The sequence below is a fragment of the Marmota monax genome, unplaced genomic scaffold (assembly GCF_021218885.2).
Source record: "Marmota monax isolate L192 unplaced genomic scaffold, Marmota_monax_Labrador192_F-V1.1 WCK01_AAM20220418_F8-fsc00023, whole genome shotgun sequence".
Taxonomy (NCBI): Eukaryota; Metazoa; Chordata; class Mammalia; order Rodentia; family Sciuridae; genus Marmota; species Marmota monax.
The window spans coordinates 9,585,144-9,602,676 of NW_026692907.1; the positions used below are offsets into that span (position 1 = coordinate 9,585,144).

At 39.1% G+C, this 17,533-nt stretch overlaps 1 protein-coding gene across 4 annotated transcripts in view; it reads left to right on the top strand.

The window, feature by feature from the left end:
- The window catches only part of Nfia (nuclear factor I A), a 360,710-nt gene that overhangs the window by 286,997 nt on the left and 56,180 nt on the right, over positions 1-17,533 (top strand). For all 4 annotated transcript variants that reach the window (XM_046451020.2, XM_046451022.2, XM_058581522.1 and 1 more), the window contains one exon: positions 16,293-16,471. In XM_046451020.2, coding sequence (XP_046306976.1) covers positions 16,293-16,471 — 179 coding nt within the window. The remainder of the gene's footprint in view (positions 1-16,292; positions 16,472-17,533) is intronic.

Here is a 17,533-nt window from a genome sequence, read left to right on the forward strand (position 1 = left end):
ATTTGCTGGACACTTTGAGCTGAAAGATAGGCCTTTCAGAGACTTTCTTGTACCATTACTTAATATTGTAACCATCATCAAGTATGTAGTCATGACAATTGGAAAATTGGCAATTGGAAAAAATACCTTTGTTCTTCTCTTTGTCTTTTCAAGACTTATAAGTTTGCCTGATGAGCTAGAACATCAAACTCCTTTTGAGAATTATTTGGAGTAATCATCAGTGTTATTTTAAAGTTTCTTGGAAATTTTAAGTTCCTGAAACTTATCTTTATGCCTAAAGTCTTTGCTATTTTCAAAAACAATAGGATAATGAATGGTACTTGTTTTATTTAAATGCTGTGCACTAAGTAAGGTAACTGGGCTTTGGAGATTTAGAAATGAGTAGGAGCTCACATCATATATTGGGAGGCAGAATTGAAAATAATTGAAAGGACTGGGCTCCAGGAATCTTCTGGTCAAATGCCTTTTCTTTGTTAGTTATGAACATGTTTTTCTACAAGTAAAGGAAAAATCTGACTAAATAGTAACTTAAGAAAATTAGGTGTTGCATTTATTTCATATAAAAAAAATAAGTATATGATCCAGAGCTAATGTACTTTGGATAGGTTTGCCCTCCAAAAGTTCATGTCCTGGAAACTTGGTCCTCAGTGCAGCAGTGTTGAGGTGATGGAGCTTTTAAGAGGTGAGGCCTAGTGAGAGGTAATTAGGTCATGGAGGCTCTACTCCACGAATAGATTAGTCCTGTCTCTTGGGAATGGGTCAGGTCTGAGAGGAGTGAATTAGTTCCCAAGAGAGTGAGCTGTTATAAAAACAGTGAGCCTGTACCTTCCCTGGTCTCTTGCCTCCTTGCTCACTTATGTGCTCATCTACACACAGCCCATTTCCATTTCCACTTGCCTGCCATGTTGTGACAGGATCGGGGGACTCTAGGTAGAATGCCAACACCATGCTGTTTGAATCCTCTAGCCACCAGAATCTGGAGCTGAATAAACTTCTATTCTTTAGAAAGCACCTTGCCTCGGGTATTTCATTATAGTAACACAAAATGGACCAAAGCAACCATGGTTCCATGGGTCATTTTTTTCACAGTGTATATACTGGACTCCTGCCTTATGTCTGCATCCCAGGCAGAAAGAAGGGAAAGGAAGGCTGGTGGCAGGGGCAGTACCTGCCAGCTCATTCTGTTACCTTTGATAGAATCTTATGTAGCAGGGTTAGTACTATGCCAAGGATTGCTTCTAGCTGCAAAAGCTGAAAGTCTACATTCTAGGGTTTTTTTTAATGTCTTTTTTTATTTATAAATGACAGAGAAATGCATTACAATTCTTATTACACATATAGAGCACAATTTTTCATATCTCTGGTAGTATACAAAGTATATTACTGAACATATTGCCACTGTGTATAAAATTAGTTTTATAAATGAATTGATAAGTGAAAATATATTAGTTAACAGTCTAAATATTTCACATGACTCTTACAGATGAAGAATCTAAGATGGTCAGAACTGAGACCAAAAATTAAGTCTCTAATTTTGTGCCTTTTCTACCATTTCAGTGGTTTTCTACTTTGTTATCCCCCATTGTAAGAAATTAAACTGCATTTATTTTTAACAATTAGTTTGTTTTTATACTTTTTATTAGTCAAAGACATAACATGGCCATTTAGATCTTTGATAATCATGACATAACCTGTGTTATCACACTGAGTTTTTTTATAGCAGTCATAAAGACATCACTTAGCTATTTTTTTTAAGCTCATGATTTCTTGCTCCTGGTAAATGCAGGGTTTCTGTGAGGTACATATCACTTCAAAGAATATTTTTGAGGTCAGTTTGGCTTTTCTCAGTATTGAAATTAACTTGTAAAGTCCCATTACCACTGGTACTCATTAATTTTTCCCACAAATTCTGATCAAGTGGATGCTGTCCTAATTGCTGAATAGAATGAACACAAGAAGTTGGGATTCCGTCCTCAGAGTGTTTGACTCCTGGTGGATGAGAGGACAAGACCAGCAGTTGTATTTTAAGACGAGCAGCCTGATTCTGAGAATATGAAGTGCTCCAAAATATGGAACTTTTTGAACGTCATGTTGGTGCTTAGTGTTTGGACCATTCTGGATTTTGGATTTTTGGATAAGGGATACTCAGCTAGTAAAGTCTATGTAAATATTCCAAAATACAAAACAATCCAATATCAGAAAAACTCCTGGTCCCAAGTATTTCAGAAAAAAAGATACTTCACCTGTAGAAAACGAGGGGCCGGGCACACTAGTGGAGAACTGCAGTGGCATTTGACACTGCAAGAGCCCAAAATGCATGCAACTCAACCTGTATTTTCAAAGAATTTGCCTTCTATTTCTGAGTATGCAGAACAGACCAACAGCAGACAGGTCATGTTATTAGGCAATTAAGTCCTGAGAAATTGAGACTTAGAAAATGTGAGCATGAGATTAAACCCCCACTTCTTTGTGAGAGAAAAATATATATATATATATATACACATACATATATATATATAAATAATAAAATATTTTACACACACACACACACATGCACAAAGGAAGTTTAGAAGTAAAATTGTCCTGATTCTGATGATATATGCATAAAATATACTAAAACAATGTCATATAAACCAAAGATTTATTGTACAGCTTTCAAAGAGTCATGCTGGTTTCTGTTTAGAGAGGTAGTCAGAAGTTTATAAGCTCCATAAACCTCTCTAAGTCCATGATCCTCCTGGCCCAAACAGGGATCCTGCTCTTAATGATGAAACATCTGAGGGAGTAAAGTTAACAATATCTCCCAGGTTGGCCAAGAAAAATATACTGAGGAGAATTATGAGCATTAAGATCACCTTCCAGGAAGTTGAGGTCACCAGGAATGGCTGGAGGAGGGTGGATTCATACTCTGCATAGACAATAACAGAGGACCAGACAGGAGAGGTACAACTCGGAGGCACCAGTAACGGTTAGAGGGCAGGATCATGACTCCATTGTTCATCCCTGAATCCCTCAGCCTTGTCCTCATGTAAAGAAAGCACTCAGTGAATGTTTGTTGAATAAATGAACTCATACACAGGTTTAATTGAAATGGATAAAAAGTTTGGGGATAACATGGAGTTCTTTCCGTCTCTCTTGTGTAATAATAATGATGATGATGAAAATAATAATCATCATAGTAAATATTCAAGTTCATGTATTTGGTGGCATGTTTGAGTGATCCACATGTATCTCTTTAGTTTTAATCAAGAGTCTCTACCTTGATGGGTATTTAGAGAAAATGAGCTGAAAATTATTTGGTCCCTTGTTTAGAGAATATTTGCTGTGACCTTGTCAGTGTTTCTGTCCAAACAAAGAGCCCTCAGGAAAGAATGTTCCCTGTTGTCTTAGCCCTTGACATACCCCCAAATGGTAGGTTTAGCTTCTTCCTATCTTATCTGCAAACTTTTTTGCTGCTTAGGAAAGCATTTAACTTAGTTGTGGAACATGCTGGTGCTCAACTGAATCTAATTTGTCTCTCCTGGTTTAGTGCAATTGAATCATTTCAAGAAAATGAGAAGCAATTAAATACCTGTTGCTAACAAGGCGCTGAAATAATCCGCCAACAGACAGATGCAAGGTGTTTATTATTGGAGTATGTCATTTGGGAGAACATTACATTGTCTTTCTCCAATAGGAATTGCCAGAACTGATTTTCAAATGCAGGCATCAGAGACTTAACAAGTCCCATCTTTGAGGAGCTCAGGAAAGAGAAGCAAGAAGACTGGGGAACATGGGTCAAGGTTAGCAGAAGTGCAATGCCCAGCTTAATGGGAGACATTGCCCATGGGATTGGAAGTAACTGGACAGCAAAGAGGAAATGCAGCATTTTAGCAAAGCCTCTTTAAGTCCCAGTTCAGGAAATTATTAAATTCATTAGCCAGATACTTACAACCAGCTATTACTGCCCAGCCAAAGGAAAAAACAGTGCCAGCAAATGTTTTAAAACTACAACTAAACAAAAGTCAGGAAGCGTGTAATTAAAACTGTACCTTTATTGTATTGTAAAGAGTTTCACTGTGACATGGAAAATATTTAAAGGAGAAGGCTGTTTAGCTAATTTGTCTGCAAGTGAACTGCATAGTGGAGAACCATCCTAAATTAACTGTAAGGCCACCCACTGAGCCAGGCTCATAAAGGGCCATGGCTGCTCAGCTTGGTTTTGTGTAACCGTTCAATAATTACCAGATAAATGCATAACTAAAAGCTCTATTACACTAATAATTTGTACTAAGATAGATGTGTGGGACACCCTGCTGGGTTAATTTGTCATCCCTACAGCAAACTTCTGAAGAGAGCTCCTCTGGAATGGAATCATGTGAATGTGGTTTTTGTTGGGGAGGGACAGGTTAGAGCAGTAAGACCACTTGGCTCCTTAATCTCTTCAAGAGGCAAAAGGCCCCTGGGGTGGGGGGTGGGGTGCTAAAGAGATCTGCTTGTTGAGCCAAGGGGACCAGCTTTGAAATTCTTCCTGACAGAGGAAGCTGCTCCCCCCCCCCCCCCCCAGTTCCCTGTCCCTTTCTCTCTCTGTCACACACACAGCCACAGCCCCCCCACCCCCCACCACCACATGCACATAACATGGACCTGTGTCTTCATGCTCAGTGAAGGAGGTGGTTCTCAGCAAGACTGCTTAGAAACCCCCTTGTTGATGGGACTTCCCAGCCGGACACTTGGGCTGTGTAGCTCACATAATCTGCTAAATCCATTTCTGGTTTAGCTTAATCATGCGGATTCTGTGTTTATATTCATTATTTGTTTTCCTTTTTTCTGCATAAAATAAAAATTCAAGATTGAACTTGTATCTTATGCAGAATGGTTTCTGTCTCTGCCTACACAGAGAGAGAGACACACACACACACATGCAATTGCTATTTTACATATAAAGCTCACATTTAAGTGTCAATGCAGGGTTTTCAACCTCCCCTATTGACAGAATCATAAATCATGTTAAACTTAAGTAAATTACTGCAGCATGGAGCTGTGGCTTGCCAGTGCTTGTAGAGCACCAGCTTATCATTCATGTAGAACAAGGGGCCAGCCCTGACGCTGGAAGTGGGAATGCAATGTGTGATCTGTGTGGAATCAGATCACTGGGAGTCTGCCTCCCAGGCTGCATCTTTTGTGTTGTGGAAACTAGTGTGTTTCATTACCCATGTGCACCCCTGTGTCTTTTAAAATGTATATTTCTACAGGAAACTTATACTTGTCATTTGCCATTTCTTCATAGTAAATGTTAGTTGCTTTTTTTTTTTCTGCCCACCAGTTTCTTTAATGTGCAAAACACTGTGAGGAACATCAGAGCTTCCAGGTTCAACTACAGTAAGAAGGGGCCTATGAACAACAGCAACAAAAAAAAATTCTGAAAGGAAATATGATTTAAATGGGAGCATAAGAGTGCAAAGAAATGCCCAGGGTGGAATCTGCCAGAGTAGAATTCAAGTCCTGCCCAGCTCCTCAGGGTCTGTTTAAACTTGTGCAAGTCATTTATACTCTGCTGACCTTTGTTTTGCCACCTGCACAAAACTGGACAGACTTAATGGGAAGGGGGAGCAAAATGACCTATGTAATAAAGGTCTTGGTATGCAGCAAGCATCCAGTAAATGTTAATTGTCTCTCTTGAAAGGATCCCCACATCCTTCATTCCTCACTCACTCCACCACAGTCCCTGGTTCTACCTTTCCACCTGCTCCTATTGATCTAGAAGTAGAGTGTGTTTCTCCTCTTGGGGAGGAGCTACATGTGGCTGGAAGAGGAGGTGTCGTCTCAGGAAGTGAGCAAGTGCAGGTACTCCATCCTATTGTTCTTGTGTGGTCAGAGACTCTTCCCAGGGAGCAAGTGTCCCCCTCCCATGACAGGTGGCCCTGTAGCCATGGCATAGGCTTCACTTGTACAAGCCCGCACCCAGCCTGGCTCTTGCCAAAGGGCTGAGCGATTCAGCAAATAATTATTGAACATTTATTTGCCAAGCATTGTGCTCAGCCCTGATGGACAAGAAAACCCCATCTGCCCTTAAAATTGAGCGGCACAAATAATGACTCCTGTGTTGAGAGTCACAGGAGTGAGAAGGATACAGGAAGACTGAAGGATATATAGCATCGGCACTGGAAGTATTGGTGGAGATTTGAATTTATATGTCAGGTTATTGGGTATCTTCTGTTGACTCTTGATATGAATTTAGTAAAAGGCAAAATATTTTTATGCTCTGAAGAGAAACAGGAGTATACAGTATTAAGTTAGGAAACTTTGGCATCCATCAGGGATATCTCTAGGTCTTCTGGAAGCCTCAAATTCCTGAGTAACACTTAAGAGTTGTTATATTGTTATATACCAGATAGTGAACAGGAGATGTATTAAGAGAGACTCTTTTAAGAGAAAGAACCCCTACCAATGCTTAGCCATCCCTCCTCTCCCTCAAAGAAGATAGTGGATGATTGGTTTAGGTACTAAAAAGTCTAGGTATATGGTTTCAGGTAGAGATGAATGGATCAAGGAGCTCAGATGATACCTTCTCTTTGCCCTGTGTGAGCATCATTTACAGGTTAAATCTCCTCAGATTATGGCTCAGGCTTGATCCCACCAATTGAACAATTATAAGGAGAGAAGGAACAACTTTTTTTTTTTTTTTTTTTTTTTTTTTTACAATAGGTCTAGTAAAGGGCCTACTTCTGGATACTTAGGGCTCTGATTGGCCTGGTTTGGGTTATTTGCTCATTTTGTTTTCTTTCTTTTTTTTCTTATGGTGCTAGGTATTGAACCCAGGGCCTCACTCATGCCAGGCAGGTGCTCTCCCACACAGCCACATTCCTAGCCCCTCGTTTACTCACTTCTTAAACAAGCCTTATGTTTAAGAAATAAACATAAAAGATAATGGGTGCCTCATTGGTGTAGCTTGGGTAACGCACCCACCCACAGAACCAGGGCTAGGGTTAAGTCTACCCTAATCACATAGACTGAGGCTAAGGAAAGGAAAACTCTCCAAAGAAACATTAGAGCTCTGTTTCCAGAAGAAGGGGCAAGGGACTGCAGGAGCCAACAGCCAGGCTGCTCCGAGTGCCCGGGCAATGCTCTGCTTCCTCACTAGCCGTGATGCCTAACTGCAGTTAGCACTGGCAGAACACAAGTAAAATGCAGGCTTAGAAAATGACCATTTGTTCATGCCAGGGGCCTGCAAGGTATTGAAAACAGTTCAGCTCTTGATTCACAGCTCAATGTACTGTATGATCTTGATTCCTTTTTATGTCTCTTAAGGTATTCTTAAAGCAATCCTAAGAATAATAAATAACCCAGAGTCTAGCATAGTGTTTAGCACACAGTAGACTCTTGGCACATTTGTTGAATGAGCCCACTCTGTACCAGGCATCTCTATATGTTTAATCCTCCAAAGGCCTTTTAAAATGGTGCTGCTGAGCTCAATTTACAGGTAAGAGAGTGCAAGTTTGCAAAGGTTAAATAACTTTGTCCAGGTAAGCAGAAGGAATGAGTGTAAGTCCAGAATAGTTGCACTCTAAAATCATACCATGCATATTTCCATTCTAGAATAGAGAAAAGGAATGGAGGCAGCTGGCACACGGCTTGTTGATATCCAGGCTAGGAGAAAAACCTGGCCTCACAGCTTCACACGCTGGACAGATTCTTCCCATGTTTCCTCCCCTTGTCCAAAATGTACCAACAGTAGGAATCCTCAGATCCTATGATGTGAATTCAAAAAGATATTTTAAATTTGGCACATTTGTTGAATGAGCCCACTCTGTACCAGGCACCTCTATATGTTTAATCCTCCAAAGGCCTTTTAAAATGGTGCTGCTGAGCTCAATTTATAGGTAAGGGAGTGCAGGTTTGGAAAGGTTAAATAACTTTGTCCAGGTGAGCAGAAGGAATGAGCTATCTGGTGCCTCAAAGTATTGAAATCAAGTACATTGAGGCATGCCACTCAGAAATAGGGGCTTAAACTTCAATGTAAACCTGAACTTTTTTTTTTTTTTTTTTTTTTGGTGGGAGTACCTGGGGTTGAACTCAGGGGCACTCGACTGCTGAGCCACATCTCCAGTCCTATTTTTTGTATATTTAGAGACAGAGTCTCACTGAGTTGTTTAGTGCCTTGCTTTTTGCTGACGCTGGCTTTGAACTTGCGATGCTCCTGTCACCGACTCCTGAGCTGCTGGGATTACAGTCGTGCGCCACCACACCTGGCGTAAACCTGAATGTTTGGTGGAGGGAGATGCTGCACATCACCCCATGTTTTAATATTTATTCTGATGTTTTGTCTGCTTGCTTGTTTTTGGCCTTTTTAATGTAGGGAAGAACTTGCAAACAGCAAAGATAGATCCCAATGCTTAGTCATTGTCTGCGAGGCTGTAGCATCGGCACAGGTCTGAAGTTGTCTTTTACAGGACTGGAGTTTGTTATTCCAGTGCTCCTCCAGTGGGTCCCTGGAGGATTCTCTGCCTGTTTCTGTTAACCTCTATAATCATCCAATCTATGGTGCTTGGATTTTTCTCAAATAATTGTTTTGATTTGTTTTTCATCCTTCATCTCTTGTCTCATAATATCACTTGCATATTATGTAGAAGTTCAAGTTCCCATCATGGAACTGGATTCTTGTCAACTTTGCCTATTAAATTATCACTCTTCATATTTGCAATAACCACAGCTGTTGTGTGGTGTTTGAACACATTACACATCAGCCATCATGCAGCTTAGGCAATTAGTGCGTGAATGTGGTCAATTCAGAGAGGTCCTGTCAGGACAAAGACTGGGGCTCTGTCTCACAGAGCTGGAACTGGCATGCTTGGGGCTTTCAAAGCTCTAAATATTATAGCCCTCCCAAAGCCAAAGTATCTTAAAGACTGAGTCCAGATAGACCCTATAACTTGATATCCCAGAAACATTTTTAAAAATAAATTTAAAAGCACATGCTGCCTTGTTTCAGATCTTTTAGATTTTATTACAATCAATCAATTATATGGAGTCATTTGTTAATAAAATCCTGGAGACTGAATTGTATGCTTTCCACTAGAATTTAAAACTAGGCAAACCTCGGGAATATTTTTCTTCAACCTTGTATTCTGAGATGAGAGAGCCAAGGGCAAGAGAATTTGCACACATTTGTAAGCCAGTTAGTAGCAGAAGTTGCACCAAAAACAGGTCCTTTATCTAGTCAGAAAGCTTTACTAAAAAAAATACTCCAGATCCTCTGAAAATCTTCTTTTATTATTCATGTGTTAGATCACTGATAAATTTCCAAGGGAAATGACAGAGATTTCCCTTGTGTCTGTATTTGGGGCGACCATGTTCAGAATCTATTTTGGCCAGAAGTGTGCCTGGCTGGCAGACCTCCACATGGCACCGTGGAAGGTCAGGATGAATGGTCAGAATAGATCCTCAAGGACTGTGGGTCTAAGTGGAAAAGTATCCAGAGGGAGATGGCTCTACAGTTCTAAGCTGTTAATTGTCTCTCCATCTGAGTTGTAAGCAAAAGTAGGGATTCAAATATGTTTGATCAGCAAAGAATCTTTACATTGTGTCTAGGTTTCAGTGACTATTGCTATTGCTGTTGCTTTGGTTTTGCATTTTGTCATTTGTGGAATTATTTTTAATACCCTCATGTTATACTCATACTAATACCTTTTCACCAATAGTGGTGGATTCCTTTGTCCAAGAGACAGGCAAGCAACAGGTACCTCATATTCTACCACTCCTTATCCCTGGTCCCTCTACCACCCTGTTATGTGCTCTGCATTCAGAACTGGTCCTAGCACACAGGAACAAATTCCAGTTTATTCATGGCCTACCCCCATCCTTACCTATGATAGTTATACCAATAAAAGAGGCTATTTATTGACCACTTAACTATATGATAAGAAATTACATTGTGAACCTTACATATGGTTTCATTGAATCTTCACAGCAAGTCTATGAGACATTATTAGCCTTTATTATGTAAATGGAAAACTGAGAGAAAAGCTCAGTCACTAAAAGGAGGCACAGCTGGTAAGTGGGAGAGGTGGAATTCACAATGTCTATCTGATTCCAAAGCCCATGGTCCTTATATTATACCACACTACTATTCTGACTCATGCTTAACTTGGACTGATACACATGGGTGCAGTTACTAGCAAAGACCAAGGCATGTTAAATAATGGTGAAGAGCCACAGCCAAAGGCTACAATGGAGAGTGAGTGGAGGAATAGAAGACACTCTGATTGGCTTGGAAACTTTAGGAATCTGGGGCTTCAGAAGAAACGCTTTCAGGGAACTTGGCATCATTTGGTGGAGAAAAGGTGACCATCAGTGACGGTCAGGTGCCTAATGCTGAGCGGCAGGTGTTGAAAGAGGACACGAAATATATGGGTCTACAACAGAGGCTGGCAAACTATGCCCACAGGTCAAATCCATTCTCTGTTTTTGAAAATAAAGTTTTATTGGAACACAGTCATACTTATCTGTCAATGAAATGTCCATGACTGCTTCTGCACCATAGCAACAGAGTTGAACAATTGCAGCGAAGACTACGCAGGACCTGCAAAGTGTACTATTCTGCTTTCACAGAAAATGTTTGCCAACATGGTCTAGACTAGAAGTCAGGGTCTTTGAACATCAAAGGTTTTTAAGTAGCTAAAATTGATCTAGATAAAAATTTTAAAAGACCTTGGTCTCTTTTTGTTAGGGGGAAGGGAGATCTGCTTTTTCAAAAGACATTGGAATTTGATCTTCAGTTAGAAAGTCCCCTTAATTCAAATGGAACAGAGTATATCAACCATCTTGGAAACCTGCTGCAGCATAAAGTTACCTCCTCTGGTAGCAATAATGTAAAACCACTAGTGTTTTGTAAAGCATCACATAATGTCATCTGTTTCTTTCAGTTGACATACCCAGGTCCTTTCACATACATCTTAATGATGTTAAAGATACAGACTAAGTATTTTGGGAAAAGTGGTTTTGGAAAACATTAGCTTGCCTTGAGTCAAAAGCTTTCTTATTGAGAAAAGACTCCACCTCTTAGAGATTTGAAAAACATTGCCAATTCTTCTTCCCTTGTGTCTCTGTTAAAATAAATCCTATAACTCCCAACTTCTCGGCTTTCATAAATGGCAGGCCTGATTCATGCATGATTTATAAATTATAGCTATGGACCATTAAGATAGATTTCTCAGCTTTAGGTAGGCTGTCATGGTATGGTATAGTGTGGTTTTGAATTTCTGAAGAAGGAAAGCATTGTAGTAGTTGACAACCCAAACAGTTCAAGTTCCATTTGCCCTTATGGAAGGCTTCTTTTTTTTGCAAGTGGGATTTCTTTTCCTTCCATTTCTTCTCTTTTTGCCTTGTTAAAATCTTTACTTCTAAATATGAGTAGTTAGGAGCCATTTGTGTCACCTTTTACTCTAGAAATGGTTATTTTTGTGTAAAGGACATCTTTCTGCTGCAGGCTTTTTTTTTTTGACAGTGCTAAGAGAGACAGTTTGGAATCTCACTGTTGCCACTAACTACATAGAGATTAATGGGAAGACTGTGAGCTTTTGCAGATGCCAGGACTTGGGAGCTGATCATGTGTTCTAGTGAAAGATGAAGCCTGTGGGTAGCACTGTCTTAAAAGCATGCTGCACTGGGAGGAGGATTCATGTTTATTGTTTGCATTGCCTCTGGACAGCTTTTTTGTAGTGCTTCCCAAAGCAGAGAGACTAGAATTTAAAGTCTGGTGCCAGAGAGCAAATGCTGACGTGAAAAGAATCCAAGTATCTGTCCAATCTGTGAGAATCTGCAACATGGACGAGGAATGAAGCAATTAAGGCAATGTCAGGGTTATATAGAAGAACATATTTCAACCCATGAAATTTTGGTTCTAGGAAAAATGTGGTAGGGTTCTTAGAATTTTTGGAGGTTGAGCTTGAGAGAAACCACTGGGAATGGTTAAAAAGAAAGAAAGAAAACCCACGAAAGTCATAGGTTCTAGGCCTATCTGGCCATACCTTCTAGTGCCATCTTTTTTTTTTTAAATACATTTTTTATTTGTTCTTTTTAGTTATACATGATGGTAGAATGTATTTTGACATAGTATACACACATGGAGTATAACTTCCCATTCTTGTGGTTGAACATGATGTGGAGATTCACTAGTCGTGTATCCATGTATGAATATAGGAAAGTTATGTCCAATTCATTCTACTGTCTTTTCTATTCCTGTCCCCCTTTCCTTCCCCCCATTCTCCTTTGTGCCATCTTCTTTTATACAGCTTCCTCTTGTGTGTTCTGACTAGTTCCAGCTCCTGTTGGGAGCACCACTGGAATATGAATCTACATTTCTTTTTATTGTGAACTCTCAGACCAAGAATCATTGTTGGATCATATACAGCATACAAAACAATACAGCAGTGAATCTGACCTTGTCCTTCCCCAATCTTAATCAATTCTGCAAAAGAAGGAAGCATTTTTACATTTGAAAAAAATACAAATAAATACATATATAGTTGTGCTGAATTTTAAGCTTTTTTTCCTCCAAACCCAAAACCAAAGAGTATTTTGAAGAATAGGGGGTTCTCCGATGGGGGTAGAGAGCGAATAAGTAAACCAACCTGCCTGACCTGCTCTTTTTTGTTTTCTAAGTACTCAGTAATATGATCATTTTGTAATAAATAACTGAACACTATGCCCTTTGGGAAATTCTGGTTCTCTGTTTCTTTAATCATGGCTACTTCGATCAGACTGTGTAGGCAGTGCTATTCCAACCAAAGAAACCTGATCAGATTCCCTTCCTTCTCAATACAAATCTTATTTGTATTCTTTGTGAAAAGCCTAAGCAGTTGCTTTTAACCATTTTGGGCTGCTAGTTTAAATGTTAAACTAGTCGTGAGAGCTACCCAGAGTGAAGTGTTTCTGTCACCCTGCTATTCCTGGCCTAGGGTACTAAGAGTATTAGGCCCCAGAAGCAGCCAATTTTGTAGGGTCTTTTAATACACAAAACTGTATTAACATCAACATGGATACAGATGGATGCACTGTAATAAACTGTAACCACTTGAGAAAAGCCTTTATTGACTCTCAAGTAAATAATGCACATTTTAAAGGATCTAAATATGCATTTACATAATGTGCTATAATTTTTTATTGTGTCAACTACTCTCACACACACACATCCATAAGAGATGTTTTTCTTCATCAAAAAATTGGACTCATACCATTCTTTGTGCATTCCATTAGCATCATGCCAGATTCCTAATGGTAGCGTCTCTCCATAGGGCCCTAACTGGCCATCTCAGAATACATTTAATGAATTCGATTGATTTAACCCCAGTGACTCTTTCTAAAATAATTTGAGATGACTTACATAAAAAAATCTAGGTACATTAAAAATATCTAATCCAAAATAAAGAGAGAAAACAAGAAAATAGGAAAGAAGAAAAACTTAGACATTGAAGTCTTAATTCTGAGCTTCTAGTAGAAGGTGAATATCAGGTTATCCAGAGAAATAACAGATATTTAATAATAATTAACAGATATTTATGGTGCCTGTAACACAATTATTTTCGGTTTCAAGAAATTACAGTTCAGGCTGGGCATGGTGGCATGTGCCTATAATAACAGCTAATTGGGAAGTTGGGGCAGGAGGATCACAAGTTTGAGGCCAACCTGGGCAACTTAGGAACACCCTGCCTCAAATAACAATAAAATGGACTGGGGGTGTAGCTAACTGGTAGAGCCCTTGCCTGGCATGTATAAAACTGTGGCTTCAGTTCCCAGCTCTGTAAAAAGTAAAAGAAGTTAAAGCTTAGGATCTTGAATTTGCATGAGTTTTATAGCAAACTGGTAGCTGAACCGAAATGTCCTAATAAGCATGAGAAAGTAAAGGTTGAAAAGAATGACCCTTTAAAATACAGACTCTGCAATTATCTATTTGAAACTACAGGCTAGATTATTTCCTGGAATTAATTAAGAATTAATTGATCCTAATAAAACAGTCATTACAGAATTCCACATAGTACCATATATTCTTAGGTTTGTGTTGAACTATGTCATAAGGAAACAGTGAAAAATTTTGTTTTTAGTGGAATATAATAAAGAAACTAAAGCCTGAATTGAAGTTGCTTATGTTTTTATCTTACCTATTGAACATCAAAATGAGAGCAAGGATGTTTTTTAACAATTAATGGGGAAATTCCAAGGTCCTATTGAATAGTTTCTTCTGTCATGTTTCTTTAACTTTTATCTGACTGATCTTTGCTCAAGTGAATTTTTTCCCTGGGCAGTATTCTCTGTTGGCCAGTGCAGTTTCTTAACCTCACAGTCACTCATCAGTTTCCTTTGAACACCTGAGGCAATACCACTTTATCATCAAGGTCAGCTTCCTAGGGGCTTTTGACAATGGTGCTGCCACCTGTGTGTTTGACATGCTGCAAAAGTTGAGTGTGTCATTGTTAGCTTCAGTATATTCCCAGCCTAGTTTGAGAAATTCCACCTTACCTCTTTCACAAGAAATTATTCAGTCCAGTGCACGCTGTAGGTCAAAGTTTCTTGCTATGGGCAAGGGCAATTGTATCACATTAGATGGGAAAAAAATTTTCTTGGTTCTTTAAAGCCAGTAGTACAATTTCCAAAGTAAAAACTAACCAGAGCCATTCAGCTTTTAGCTTCTGGGTTTTAATGGATTCCAGGGATTCCGATATTTCTTATTCATTGTGTGTAGTCTTAACTTTTACCAACTTTTCAACAAGAATCCTGGCTCTTTACCAACTGAAGAGACCCAAGTTTCATTCTTGGCAGACTTAATGGTTATTTTCTTAATTTCTGTACCACTCATGTATTTGGCCACTTATTGTACAGTCAACAAATATTTATTGAGTGCCAGACTCGGTTTTGGGGATATAACAGTGACCAGCTAAGTGAACGGAAAAACTGTTTAGTAAGATAGAGATGGCTGGGGAAAGAGTTAAGTTTTAGAGGGGAAAAAATGAGAGCTCTTGTTTCTAAGAGGTTATATTCAAGATGTCCTCAATTGAATAAGGGAAAAACTTCATCTACTCTGACTCAACTTTAACACTTGAGCCCATGTAGGGGCCTGTGAATATCTATTGCATAGATTAGAAGTTGTATGAATGTGAGGGTTCCATCAGATCAGCTGTAAGACATGGACTGGACTCTTGCTTCTACTCTAGTCCTCCATATCCACTCTTTAAACAGCAACAGATACCACTCTGAACCACAGTTTTAGCCATTTCTGTCATTAATTAGAAAATGCCCTGATTGTAAGGAGATCCCAGTAGGGAACAATGAACCCATCCCCCACAATCTGCATTCCTTGATGCAGCCCTCAGCTGTGCCCTTGGCATAGTGATAGAAATGGTGTCCTGCTCTACTTTGGATCTTCTTTAGAATGTGCCATTCCTAGTATTAGAAAGGTCTTATTCTCCAGCTGATTTTATCAATCATCCTTCTAATTCAAGGGCAAAGTTCTCTTAGAAAAAAATTATTAAGCATCGCACATAAGTATTTTAATCTAATCTTCTAGTACAAATGAAATTTATCAGGGTTCACATGTAAGGGAGTAGTAGTCGTCTGAGTCTTTCATCAGTTTTTATGGGCAGAGGACCAACATTTTAGCAGGGGTCATTGCCTGCTCGGCCTGTGCATTCCCCTGCTGTGACATTTATGCATTTCTGTGTTTGTCTTCAAAATGGTGGTGGTGGGAAGGAAGGTGACATAAACCTTCCACTTAAAGCGAGGCACCCAAATTGCATGGGTTCATTAAGTGATCATTTACTATAGACTTCAAAAAATTTCTTCCTGAATTAGTCCCTAGAAATCTCCTTGAAAGGGGTATAAGAGCTTTAACAATGAATTATTGTCTATGGATAGCTCAGCGTGAAAGGGGATCCATATGTGCAAACTAGAATTTGTCATATGTAATGTCAGTTAAATCAGGTCTAATCTACCAAATACATTTTTATTGCTTTGCTTCATTAAAAAGGCTCTTAAAGTAATGAATAATCTTCATCTTCACCAAGGATTATTAATGCCTTTATAACTCATGTCCTCTGAAAATAGAAAGACAGCTTTAAACTCTACCCTAATCTAGCTTCCATGTTTGTCTTAGAGCCTCAAGGAAGAAAATCTATCAGACCTATCTAGTGTTAAATTCAGCCACATGAGCAGAACCCTGAATTGGGCCAGGAGAAGAAATGGAAAAGGAGGCAAATCAGGTTCAGCTGTGGCAAAGCAAGTCTCTCCCTTCCTAACACTCGTGTTTTCTTTTCCTACAGCAAGTCCGCATGCAACACCATCGACTCTTCATTTTCCAACATCACCCATTATCCAGCAGCCTGGGCCTTACTTCTCACACCCAGCCATCCGCTACCATCCTCAGGAGACGCTGAAAGAGTTTGTCCAACTTGTCTGCCCTGATGCTGGTCAGCAAGCTGGACAGGTGGGGTTCCTCAATGTAAGGAAACCTCTTTTTTTTCTCATTTTCTTTTAGAAATGTTAACTGAATTTAAAAATAACAAGGGGAGACCTCAGGACCTTGAGGACATTGTGCTTTAACATTGTGCTGACTGACTGCAGGCAAATGTCATATTTATTCTAGATTGTGGGAAAGTTAACTTTCTCTAAGAGTGATTGGCCAGGGTTTAAAAACAGTGTTTGTGTTAAGTTTGCAACTGTCAAGTTTATGGATATAAATCATCTTGAGGGTGAACCATATAACCTTCTACATTCAAGGGCTGATAATTTCACCTCCTGCATTCTTACCCCAAGGCTCATACAGTTAACAAAATAGAAAGAAAGAGTGAATAATTTTAAGTAATGATTTGGGGTGGTAGAGAGAGGTAGGGGGCAGAGAGGGACAGATGTTTCAGATCAACATAGTTGATATTTTTAAAAAATACAGTCTTGTAACACTTTAGATCAAGTTGACCAGTACTTGAACTCAAGATGCTAGAAGCACAGTTTATTATGGTTTGTTATTTCTGCAAGTAGTTATCTTCCCCACTTATCTTTGTATAAAGCTAAACCATATTCAATCGCTTTAAATGAATGTTTTCATTTTTTTCACAAATAAACCAAACAACCACAATTTGAAATAACATTCCAAATGTAAAAGTGATTTTTTAAAATCACAGATTGCATTACTAATAGAGAATTAAATTTTTACAGTGGATAGCTTCATTCCAAGGCCAATAATCACAATAATAATAAATAAATAATACCAGCATAAAGCCAGACTTGGTCTTCCTTTTCTTGTAGTTGCCACACATGAAGCCACAGATTAGCCATAGTTATTATTGCTCCATTTAGGATATTATGTCACACTGTTCTATCACTGATGTTCTCCCCCTGCAGAAATACCTGATTCTGCATATCTGAGCCAGAACAGGCAGCTTTGACTTATGTCTGCTGATGTGTTAGCAGATACATTTCTGTCTAGACAACAAATCAATATGGTGCCTTTTTTTTCTTTTTGCTTGTATATTTATTTGCTTGGCTTACTCTAAAGCATTCACTT